At 40.2% G+C, this 12,833-nt stretch overlaps 2 protein-coding genes across 5 annotated transcripts in view; one reads left to right on the forward strand and one right to left on the reverse strand.

Annotated features, from left to right (window-relative positions):
• Positions 1–12,833, reverse strand: part of LOC115235369 (RING finger protein 17-like) — a 147,449-nt gene that overhangs the window by 47,575 nt on the left and 87,041 nt on the right. The window contains exon 1 of one of the 4 annotated variants that reach the window (XM_029807115.1): positions 2,129–2,176. The exons of the other annotated variants lie outside the window; for them this stretch is intronic. Coding sequence (XP_029662975.1) covers positions 2,129–2,161 — 33 coding nt within the window. The 5' untranslated portion in view covers positions 2,162–2,176. Of the gene's footprint in view, positions 1–2,128; positions 2,177–12,833 lie in introns of those variants that run through there. 4 annotated transcript variants of the gene reach the window in all.
• Positions 1–12,833, forward strand: part of LOC115235378 — a 58,345-nt gene that overhangs the window by 38,844 nt on the left and 6,668 nt on the right. Inside the window, exon 2 of the mRNA XM_029807137.1 lies at positions 3,853–4,044. Within this exon, the coding sequence (XP_029662997.1) occupies positions 3,853–4,044 (192 nt within the window). The remainder of the gene's footprint in view (positions 1–3,852; positions 4,045–12,833) is intronic.

A 12,833-nucleotide genomic window follows, 5' to 3' on the forward strand; every position in this document is an offset into this window, starting at 1 on the left:
GTTGAACGTAGCGTGTCGAACAATGTTTGCATGAGCGGAAATATTTCGCGATATTTAATAGTATTTACTACAGTTTTCGGGTCGCGCGTAACATTAAAATCGCTTTCCCTCTCTATACTTACTTTCGCCCGTTGGCAAATTTTCATACGGCAGCGCGATATTAAAGCGCCCGTTTCCCTGGGATATTTGCACGTCACAAAACGCAGAAAATAGTTACGTCACGCGCGACTCTTTTTCCTTCGTGCTGCTTTCTGCTCATTTAATGGAAAACGGAGGCGGACGGATGGATAGACAATATTTATTATACTCCGGAACTCGATCCCCCTTTTGCGAGCGATATAACAATGTAAATACATAGCTGGATGAAGTTACGGACGCGCAATTGTAAAACTAGCTGAAGAAGTAACGATAATATACTTGAAAGGTGAAATATTCTCGATGCCGATATCTGGTAAAGTAATTTCTCTGCCGTCCCCCATCGCACAAATTATCGAACGAAATGAAATATGAATTAACGTTATTACGTCACTCGCGTATTTATAGGATTATGTAGAGACTGCGTATTTTAGAACAATATTCGGCAAACAACGAATAATACGATAAGAAATGACGCGTAAATTTTCACAACCATAACGATTATTTCCCTGCCGTTATGGACGCGTTCCGAAAAAGATGGGAGTGTATTTTATTAAAGCGTTGAACGTAGCGTGTCGAACAATGTTTGCATGAGCGGAAATATTTCGCGATATTTAATAGTATTTACTACAGTTTTCGGGTCGCGCGTAACATTAAAATCGCGTTTTACGCGCGATCGATCGCGATGCGGATTCGCGTACGAGAAAAGACAAAAAAAAAAAAAAAAAAAAAAAAAAAATAAGACAAAAAAACAAAAAAAAAAAGAAAAATAGCGGACGTATCACGTCAATGTGTCTGTCTGATTGCAAATCCCGCGCGTGCTGATGTATTGTCCCCGCGCGCGAATTAATCCGCGGCGGCGTTTTGACGCATAAAGTTCGCCTCGTCGATGAGCCATTAATTAGCTTCCGCGGCACGGATGCGACAGCCGGCATCAAATAGAATGAACACGCAAGTTTCCGCGCAGCTTTTCGTAAAACCGGAGTAACGCGCGTGTTGCCTCGATCGTGTTACCTCGCGCATATAATGCGTCCCACTAAGGATTCATACCGCGATTACGCATCGAATTTATCGCGCTGATCGTGAATTTGCTCCTGTTTTATACAACTGCGATGAAAGCTTCACTAATCGTTCCGTACATATAAATAAATACGATATTGTTGCGCAGAGGATAAAATTTCATTATTCAATTCTTAAAATTTGATATTTAGTTTTAATTTCTACAGTCTTAGGTATTTTTTTAATTACTTTTACAGAAACGTACGATCCTCGTCGGGGTTTCCTCGGCAACTTTTCATATTAGCAAGCAGCTACTTTTATTCTAAAGAGAGAGACTCAAGGTTTTCCAGGCTTGACCCAGTCCCCGACCGAGACAAAACTTGGTCCATTCACGCCACGGACGGCGCAAAGTTTCGCGAGATACATACCTACGGGGAAGAGGGCCGCCAAAGTTTTGCGGCCACCATCGCGTCCACTGTGGACCGATATCTACTGCGTTATTCACGATATATTCGTATAAACGGTCAATGCGACTCCGCTACGTACTCGGTAAATGAAATTAACACGCCTCGGGAGTCTGGTGCTAATTAATTTCAGGCGCAACGACGTTCTCGTTGAACCCGTTATCGCCCGTTTCTTGACATCGATCCGATCGTGCATTCGAACGTATTACCGGGAAATTACCGGATGTTTGACGTGCCTGGTAAAGACGCACCGTGGCATGTATAAAGCGCAAATGTTTCGAGCGCGCGGAGAAGGTTTTGCGAAAATTCCCGCCGACGATGTATTAATATTCAGCGGGAGGAAGGAATCTTGCGAATCGAACGAAATACATCTGGAACGCAAATACCATACCGTATGCATCTGTGCAGTACCGGCGGTGGTATTACGCAGCCATGTTTTTCCACCCGGAGGAAAAACAAGCGGGCGGCGTGGACAATATCGATTAAACGTTCCTCCGCATGAATTAAAGAGACTGTAAAAATTTGTTTACCTCCGGGAGGCACCTCGTGATGGTCGGCCGCATTTTCAAATGATTTAAATTTCAGATTGCTCAAATGACCAAGCCCCCGGAGGCTGCAGGCGCGGCGCTTCCTTCTCTCCTTTCCGATCCGCTCTTTCTCTTCTAGCATACAGACGAGACTCGTCAGGAAGGAAATAACAGTAGAAATACATAGTAGAACTTCAATCATGCGAATTAGTATGGGAAGAAAGGCGGATGGACAATGCAATTAGAAGGATAACGCAACCATTAGTCCCGTGGCGCAACAAATTTGACTCGAACTTACCTATGTGAACTTGGCACCCGACTTTAATAAAAAAATTTTTTGGTACATGCATTCAGTTACGCTCGGTTTGTACCCGTTTGTACCACTTTTTATTTTGTTTGTACCTCAAAGGAGTAAAAGTTACGAGGGGTTAAAAAATCATCAGCACCCCACTTTGAGATACAGTAATCTTCCAAATGCCATTCGATTAAGCGTTGTTTGTACCCGTTTGTACCGCTTTTCATTTCGTTTGTACCCCCACGGGGGTGGAAATACGGAATATTAAAAATTCGTCTAAGGGGTAACTTTGTCATTTTTCAAGATATTCGAAATCTGAAAGCGGGTGCTGTTTCGTAATCGTTTGTACCCGTTTGTACCGCTTTTCGTTTCGTTTGTACCCTTACGGGAGTGAAAATACCGAATTTTTAAAGTGGAGGTAAGAGCTAACTTTGCCATTTTTAGAGATATTTCAATTCTTTCACTCCACAACCCAAACCAAATTTTAGTTTTAAATCAGAAATAGGTTTGGGTTAAGTTATATCTTCCGGAAGTGGAGCCCCCCGTGGGGGGGGGGGCGGAACCCACTGCGTCCACGCATACACTTTCCTCTCGTAACTTTTACCCCTTTGAGGTACAAACAAAATAAAAAGTGGTACAAACGGGTACAAACCGAGCGTAATCGAATGCATGTACCAAAAAAATTGTTTATTAAAGTCGGGTGCTAAGTTCACATAGGTCTCGAACTTTTATGAATTAGAATGCCTAAGGCTCCTGGTCCCTCATTGACGTCACATCAAATTATGACATCAAAAGCGAAAAATTATATGCCAAAATAAATTAGTTTTCTCTCCCATACGTAAACAACCATTCACATTCAATAGTAGATTAATGAAATATAATGAAGTCTCTTTTCTCATTTGGTTAATAAATAGCTCCAAATCTTGATATATTGTGATAAAGTCTATTTTCGCTGGAAATATGCTAGGACATGCAGATGAGAGTTATACATGTGCATTTATTAATGCATGAATAATAAAAAAGGTTTCCGTATATTTTATCAATCTATATTAGCAGACTCGAGTAAAATACGAAAAAATTAATTTAATTCGTGAGAAAAAAAAATCGTATAATTTTTCACTTTTAAAATTATAATTTGATATCGACTTCAAAATGAACAAACAAGTTTTTTAAATGTTTAAATATCGAGTATACAGACGCTGTTACAAATCTCTTTTAATCATAAGAAAAATTAATTCTAAAGATTTTGAAATTCTATAAATTTAATCGTAGATAAATTATCCAACAAAAAAATTTAGCACTTTTCGAATTTTGATTATCTGATACAATTTAGAATAAATGTAATATTTAAATGGCGGTTTTTAAGTTTTTTCCAATTTTTCACGCTTGTCGATCGTTGGATGCATATTATAGCTGAATGTTTCTTTTACAGATGGTACACGTGACGGGCGGGGCGACAAAGTGTCGAAGCGAGCAAAGCCGCTCGATCCCGACGAAGACGATTATTACTACGATGATCCGGTGGACGAGAGAAACAATCCGACGAACGAAGCGCCGGCCGTGCCGCCCGGATTCCTGAGCCCGTCTGTGCGAGAGTATCTCGATCTCGGTAAATCGATACCCGGTACGTATAAACAAGATCATCTCTCGCGCAAAGTTGTCCCTTTGTGAGCCGCTTGTGGACCGCCGACCAATTCCGGTCGACACAGCATCACATCTCGTTTTTTCTCCCTGTGTATATACAATCTCTGCAATCCATTCCTGCCCGTCTCCTTCTTTTTATCTACCCTCTTTTTCCCATTCTCCCTCATCTTCCTACCCCTCGCCGAGCGCCGCTCTTTTGACATCGAGTGGACGCGTCGCGTAAAAAAAACGGACAATCGTGTTGTACTCGAGAAATAAATAAAACTGAAAGAAAGTTGCACACTGAAACGAGGATCCACTGTTAAACTCGCGAGAAACTTGCCAGGGAATAATAAGGAAATGGAGAAAGCACAAGATATGATGAAATATGGGAGGGAGAGAGAGACAGAGAGAGAGAGAGAGAGAGAGGAGACAGTCGATTGCGTTAGATGCGTCTTTCGTCGAACGCGTATCTTCCGTATTCTCGAGCAGGAAATATTTCACGCTCGATGGTGCCAGACTGCGAGAAATGCCAGGAACGCGGGAGTTATGCGTGGAATTGACCCTTTTCTTTAAAATACCGTCTGCAACCAGTCTGTTTTATCCATAGGAACGGAAAATGCCGCCGAATCCGTGAGAAATACGCAATCGCGCATAACGGTTGAAGAATCTAATATTCATTCGTGCAATCATCATCTTGAAGCAGAGTTTTATGCAAAATGTTTTGTATGACGACTGAAGAAAGATTTTATTAATCTGTTTTTTGCAGACACAAACTGACATACACGTATATATATAAGCTTGATAAGATGTATAGGAATTTCCACAAGAATACATAAGTAATACTTTAAAAACAGATTTTTTTTTCTGACGAGAATTTCAAGTTCACTTTTTCCTTAATAAAAATATCAAGACACTAGCAGTTCTTTCAATTACCAACTATTAACTTTAACAAAATTTTAATATAAAAATTGTTTAAAAAAAAAAAAAAAAAGATATTTATACTTAAAAGTTAAAGAGTTGAAAGAAATGACGCTCCATTTGATAAAAAATCGGCAACGAAACGATCGAGAAACTCGTGATTTCTTATAGTGTCGATAATTTCGGAACACATCGTATAGATATTCCCTAAAGTAACGAGCCCGAAGATACGTGCCGTTTATGTGAATGAAACATCAGGTCGAGCGCGATACGCTTTGCCGGCTGCGATTATATAAGATTTGCCAGCCGCAAATGGATGGGATTTAAATCTAGACGAACGACGCAATACCACCGCCGGCGTTTATGAACACCCTTCAACGGGTAATCCCGCCGACAATAGAACGGTGGAATGAGGAGGAAGATGCCAAGCGCGCGAGCGGAAGTATATAAGGAAATACGTAGCCGCGCGCATATCTCGACGAGCAATAACTTATCTTCTATATCCGCTTCTTATACCCCCCTCCTCTCCCTCTCAGCCACGGTGATACTCGCAGTCGCATAAAGCGCGTTCAAACCGAGAAACTCGTCGAATACGCGCATCGCCGCCAAGGAGCGGTTCCAGCAGCAATTTCGCTGATATTCCGCAGCTTTCTATCCACAGATGAAACAAGAAGGGCCACGCGTAGCATCTCCCTCCCAACCCTCTTTCAAACCCCTTCTTTCTCCTACCGTTAACCGGGCTCTGTCAATTTCTCTAACGCGTTTCTCTCTAACGTCTCTCCCGAAAGTTTCTCTCGCTTGATCTCGAAAGTTTCTCTACGCTTTGCTCTACGCCGATCGATATGAACTTTCCGATATCGGCATTTTTAATCTCTCGCTTGTCTGCCTTCGCCGATCAACCCATTAAAGCTCGCTGGTAACTTTAATCGCATAATTAGTAGCTGCACTTATACGCACCCCGTAGATTTTTATATATTATAAAAATACAACTGAAAATGATTATTATTATATGGCAGAGGCGCGCGGCACGAATCAGAGCATTTGTGAATCAGAACAATATAGTTTCGTCAACAAGTTTCAGGGAATTATGGACTTTAACGGATTAACTCTGCTTGAATTAAACAATGCCGAGTTTATCGATAAGCGCTTTAAAAGATCGTTTAAAGCCTCAAAGTTGTTCTATGAAATTATCAACTATTGTATATGTTTGTTTCGATTAAACTATGCGATGACGTAATAATTGATCGTGAGAAAATGTTTCGTTTCGTAATTTGAGATTTTTGCATGCAAAATTAATTTGGAATATGTAAATAAAATTATTTTTTTTTTGGTGTTTTTAATGATCTTAAATAAATAATAAAAGATGCTTTCTGATTATAGTTCTCAATATTTATACGTCGCGATATGCGCATAATGCACCGTTCCATTGTCTGCCTGCTAGTTTTCATCGTGGAGCGAAGGTCGCTTTCGTCTCTAAAAATCATTATTTTAAGGTAACAGCATTAGCGGCATCGTAAATTCACGTCAGAGTAATTGAACGAGAAACGCTATTAATCTCGACTTCATCAGTGTGACGCAGCCTTCTTCCGGTATGCTTCTCTATCTTAAAGAGAATTTAAAAATTATAAAAAAAATTAATGCAATTCAATGCCAAGTTAACAACTTTTTTCTATAATTAAAAAAAAAAAAAAATAAGCGAATGCGCAAAGAGCGATATCGTGCAGGCAAGAGATTCGCGGTGCATTCGTTCGATTAAAAAAAAATAACACAGAGCTTATCGTGAATCGTAAAGAGCAGGCGCGCGTTCACGACAGGAGACAGCTTAAGATTAAGTGGAATATTTTTAAGCGAGGGAGGCTTATTCTCAAGTTACCGCGATAATCTAGTTGCCCATTAAACGCGCGGTCGTATCGCGTTTAAGCACGATTTATGTCACTTTGTGCCAGCTAATGGGTTCTTTGAAGACTTGCAACTTCAACGCTGACCTATCGTAATGCAGGCAAGCGAGCGGTATTCTCTTCGATTTTCCTCGGTCGCCCTTCGGAGGGCGACGTCGGAGCGCGCTTACCCGTCTCTCCCTTTAGCCGATCGATCGTAAAATATTTGTAGCCTTCGGAGGGAAAATTCCTATAATGGAGTTTGCACATCGCGCCACCGGAGGGTAGAGAGGCTGCGCCGGCAGGGCAACAACTCCTGTGCACGTTACACGCGATAGAAGATGTCGACCGAACTGATTTATAAGCATACTCGTATATAACACACGGGGTGCGCATAAAATTCATACGTTAAATTAAGTATAAATTAAATCATAAGTACGAATCGGAGCACAGGGTATTTGTAAAACTTTAAAATAGAGAACCAGTATTTATTTTCAGCTCCGCCGCGAGGATTTACGCCCGTCGTCGAAACGCGAATAATATGCATATACGCGATTAATCTGCCGACCATTGTTCTACGAGATCTGATTATTTGATAAAGCGTTAAACGTATTCCGCCGCGCGATTAAATCGATCACGCTTTCGCTGTAACACGCGAGTGTTGCGCGCTTAAATCCCTAAATGCTCTTTAATCGACGTGCGATAATCGTCAGCGATGATAAATGTATACATAAATATGTATCGGTTATAAATAAATCCGTGTCGCATTGTACAATATAGAAATAAAATATGAGACTTTTGAAAATCATCGGACATCAGATGGAACGTAGTTGGGTATTATGAAAAGCTTTTAAAATGCCCGATTATTTTTAATACTCTCTAAGCGCGCAAGGGAAATAATCTAATAATATTCCTGCGATATTTCAATATGAATCAGGGATAGATTATCGGCGCAGTCATTTTCCTCGAGCGATCCGATAAATGTGCAGCGCGACATCAGCCGTGAATTTGAGAAATTTTGCCAGGCCGACGGCGTGAAATTCCGCGAATATCCATCGACGATGGACGAGACCTTCGTCGACGTCAATCTTGAAGAGATGAACGATAGCAACGATAACATCGTCGACGGCAACGACGACGTTGTCGACGCGCCTTTCGTCAACACGACGAGGACCGATTAGCGTTTGCAAATTCCCAAACAATGCACGAGGAATTTACGACGTCGCGTCGCTCTATCGTAAACTCCGGTGTGTCGGCTAACTACCGTGACACCCTTCCGACAAGGGCTGATCATGCCGCCCCTAAGCAGCTGAGTTGTTGCAAAGGGAGCGAGAAGCCGAGTCGATGAGGAAAATGGTGTAACAAGAGTGACAAAGGCGGGAGACAAAAATAACGAGATGAAACGCGAGAAGATAGAAGAGTAAAAATAGTGAAACAAAATGAAAAATAAATTTTCACGTTATATAAAGAGCTTGAGAATAATGAGGTGGGAATCTTTATCAGAAAGACATAAAAATTATGTACTTGATAACTTGATAAGAATGAAAGCAAATTTAATTTAGATCGAAAACGCATAATGGATATCGCGTGTATTTTTCTTTCATATTTTATAACTTAGATCTATTAATTATTATTTGCTCTTCCAGCGTTACGCATTTTACTATCCGATATATAATAAAAAATTCGAAGAACATTAAAAATGTTTTTCTATGTATTTCTTTAATAAATGCCGTTTGCTTTTCTTTTTCTTTCTGATACAACGCGAATGCAGAATAAAATCATCTCGGACGAAAAGCGAGAAAGAAAGAAGAGCGAATAGCTATGACGTTGAATCAATATGGTAACGTAAATGTATCTCATTGACTTAACAGTTCCCAATCTCCCGAAGGGTCGCACGGATGCGAAACCCCTCACCCTCCGAACTTGAGCTCTGTATGCCATTCTCGGATAGAATAATGAAATAGTCTAACCCCGGACGAACTCTGCACCAACGCGGCTCTCCTCGATGTCATAGTAGTTCCTGCGAAAGCGAGCTGCGCGAACCAAGCGGGAGATAGAGAGAAGGCAAGAGGGGCGAGAATACGGGATTCGCTACATGCGTCTCGCTTGCACTTTTAGGCTTTTTCTTTCTTGCTTTTTCTTCCTTTCCCGCATTTCCTCTCTCCTTTGCGTAAAACTAACCAGGTACGTCTTTACGTGCATTTCATGACATACGGACAATGACGGGGAAAAAGGAGTTAACGCGTAAGGGAGATACAGAGGGGTTGTACAACGGGAAATGGAGAGACGATGAGAGAGATGGCGGGAGAAGGAAGCTGAGTTTATTGGAGTAAGATGGACGGAGGGAATAATACGGGTTTGGAGGGTTGTTGCAGCAAACCTCGTCCTGTGCGCCTGGCTGACTTTATGACGATGGTTGGCACAGTGAAACGTAAAAGAGAAGAAGACGGATATACTGCTGGGAATGCAGAGAGGGAGAGAGAGAGAGAGAAAGATTCGCGCGCGATTGCAGATCATGCAGACGACGAAGCCTCATTCTTCATCTGCGAAACGCAAACGTGTAATTGCCAGAACGGAAACATTTCGCAAATTCACTAAAAAAATATTAGATGAATAATATGTGCGCGCACAAATATAAGATATAATATACAATAAATATTTATATATAATAACTTTATAGAGCATGAGAAAGAGACTACAGATATATATTGTACCCAGTTTTGTATTTGTTTTGTACAATTTATGCTTAACTAACACACTTTGTATTTTATTTCGTACAATTTATAATTAAATAATGACAACAAAATAATAATTTGTTTTGTACGTTTTATGATTAAAGTCGATTTTAGACAAGCTATAATTTGCAACAAATTCTATTTATAATTTTATATGTCTAAATGTGTAATGCAGAAAACATTTAAAGAAGTAAAATATATACATATATTTAAAATATATGTTAGGATATATTGTATATGCGATGTACATAAAATCACGAATAGAATTTTGTCTTGTCGCCAATTATAAATAATCGAAAGCGGATTTAAATAATGATTTGTACTTGTTCCGTTCGATTTATGATTAAACGATGATTTATGAAATTGATTCACCAAAACGAAGAATTAATCTGTCAAATGATATATAACTCTCTTTTAATATCGGAATTAATATGAAAAATCCACAAAGAACGCGTTATTATCCCCGGGCTTTAGAGAGGAACGACGAGAATCCTCGAATGTGCAATTAATGCCATGCTGCACCTTCGCATCGCTGCGCTGAAAGGATTAATATCCCGCTCGGAGGACAAACGTGTCCAAAGTGTAAACGAATGAACAGCTGGATAATCACAGGAAACGGGCTGTTTAATCGTCTCGGTATGATTCGAAGCCATTTCAAGCTCTCTAGCTCATTACGCACGATGCAACTAGGCTAGGCTCTAGGCTCAACTCGGAGCGTTGCATAAGACAACGCTTGATATCCAAAAGCGATTCGCATCTACTCGCGCGAGTGCATTTGCACGCATGTATGTGCGTGCATGCATCGGATATATTCCGGATTAATCAGCAGAAATAGCGAGGGATGTCGAGAAACCCGCCTCTCGGTTCTCACCTGACACTTGCGTTATTACCTACACAAAGCAACCTTCTCCGCCATATATCGTCGTCTGCCAAATATATAAGACGCTTAAGTGTATGCATATATATTGTATATTTATATCCACACGTATACGTTATGTATAGAAAAATAACACTATACGACGATGGCGCCGAGCTCAGTCGTGCAATTTCGAATTAATGATCGCGTTATCGTGAATAAGTCGTTAGGTAATTACATGTCTTGTGTATCTCGCCAAAGGGTTAATCAATCTGATCTGCCTACTTCACGCGCGTCGTTCTGACGGATTTATTATACAATGTTGGCGCGACTTAACGCCTTCTCGTCTCGTGTCGTGAGAGAGCAAGCCCTTCTTGGATTCTGCAAGTTATGTAGCATTTTTCTTTACGCTGTGCAGATATTGGAAAAAAAAGATCGTCTCGCGTCGCTCGTCTTTTGCGAGTGACTCGTTGATCGAGAGAAAGTTGAGGAAGGAAAGGAAGATATAACCCTGCTCGATGTCTTTATAATTGCCGACGATAATAATAACGTCAACGAGGAACGCCCAGGGATACAGAGAGAAAGAGGGGTATATCTATTATCGTTGGTACTCGTTAAAGAGTTCCTACACGGTGAAAGAAGCAAAGAAAGGTAGAGGCAGAGGAAAAGACGAGGAAGAGAGACAGAGAGAGAGAGAGAGAGAGAGAGAGAGAGAGAGAGGATCCTTTGATTCGTGTACATCCCGTTTTGCTTATTTATTCTGCCTCAGTAATTCGAGACAGAAGTTTCCCGGCGCGCGATCCAAGTCTCTACGTGAACTTTTCATTGCGTTTCCCAATACATCCGGAAAGAGTTCCACGATTCGTCGCGCAAGGAATATCGACTTTGCAATGCGCGCTCCTACAACTCGAATCGTAAAAGGAGATCGCGTTGCCAAACGACGTAAGAGCAGAGCGCTCTTATCTAAAACATCAGCCGAAATAATCGCTTGTACGAATAAAAATAATGTAATTTAATTTCGCATAAAATGTACATAAAAATATGTATCTGTGATTTATTTGTTAAAAATATAAATTATTTGTATTTAAACAAGATGTCAAAAAGATATATATTTGTCCAAACATTAAGTGATTTATATGTGTTTCTGAGAAAAACGATTTCCTGTGATCTTGCTTTCAAAACTCACGGTCAGCCAGTCGAAAGACGGATCTCGGTAAAAAGTTCTTTGGACAAGTTAAGTAAAGCGCGAGGGCACAGGAAACCGCCAAGGATCCTACGGCATTTCGGCGAAGCGCACCCGAGTCTTGATTTTAAAGATTCGTATTTTACTTGCGAAAGAGAAAGACGTAGGATTTTATAAGATTACACGCGAGAGAAGAGAACACGCCATTCTCTCGGCGGCAAAGATAACAAAACCGGTTTCGGGTGGAAAGATTTTGGCCACGTGCCAATGCGTAAGATTCGCAAGAACAGAATTGCTGAGCCCGCACGATTCCTTTAAAGTAATGCTAAAAAGTACTCGACAGAGATAGTCGACGGCGATCCAGCATTTTCTTCGATTGGCGAAGGAAATTGAAAACGAGGTCAACGCTTATTAAGAGAGTTCCTTCGTTAGCTCTCCACGAAGGACCGCGCCCTAAGCGTAGAAAATGTCAATCTTTTTTAAATCTCATATCGTCATTTAAATGCTAAATTTCCGCAAATTCTAAAAGAGTGCTACAGAATAATTTTGCATAAAACTATAAGTAGATTGTCTCTGCAAACATCGAAAAGTTATCCGACTTTTTTTGTTCTTAAATTATTTTAATTTGAGAAATATTCTATTGTACAATCTATCAATATAATTATCGTAATAATCATTATTATCAAAATGATGACAAATTGAAATATGATATATCGATATTAGAACTTTCCATATAAACATTTTTATGTTATTAACAGTTCTTTTTGGAATAATTCTGTAATTTTAGTAGCACGAAAGAGCTTCTTAGCAATTACAAGAATGTTGCTTGGTGTTGTTTCGAGCGCGAGTATTTTCGTCTAAATAATTTTGCGTCAATACAGCATCCTGTTTTGTCCCCGGATCGCGAACAACTCCATCTCTCCATCCCCGTTTCCTCCCAATCTCTCTCTTTCTCTTTTTCTCTCTTTCTCTTTCACTATCACCCATCTACTTCTTCATGTTTCTGGCTGGGTAACTATTCGAATCTCATCGAGCGACAAGCTTAGTTTTGCCAGGCAAGAATACTGTCGTTCGTAAGAGCGTACAATGAAGGCGGAACAACGAGATGTTCCTAGCAAGAAGAATGTAGAGAGAAATAATATAAGATGTCTCAAAGTAAATTTATAATGAAATTATACCGAATAAATCCTGAAAAACATGTGCTTTAATTAAAATCTA

The sequence above is a fragment of the Formica exsecta genome, unplaced genomic scaffold, assembly GCF_003651465.1.
Source record: "Formica exsecta isolate Colony F162 unplaced genomic scaffold, ASM365146v1 scaffold218, whole genome shotgun sequence".
In the NCBI taxonomy this organism is placed as follows: domain Eukaryota; kingdom Metazoa; phylum Arthropoda; class Insecta; order Hymenoptera; family Formicidae; genus Formica; species Formica exsecta.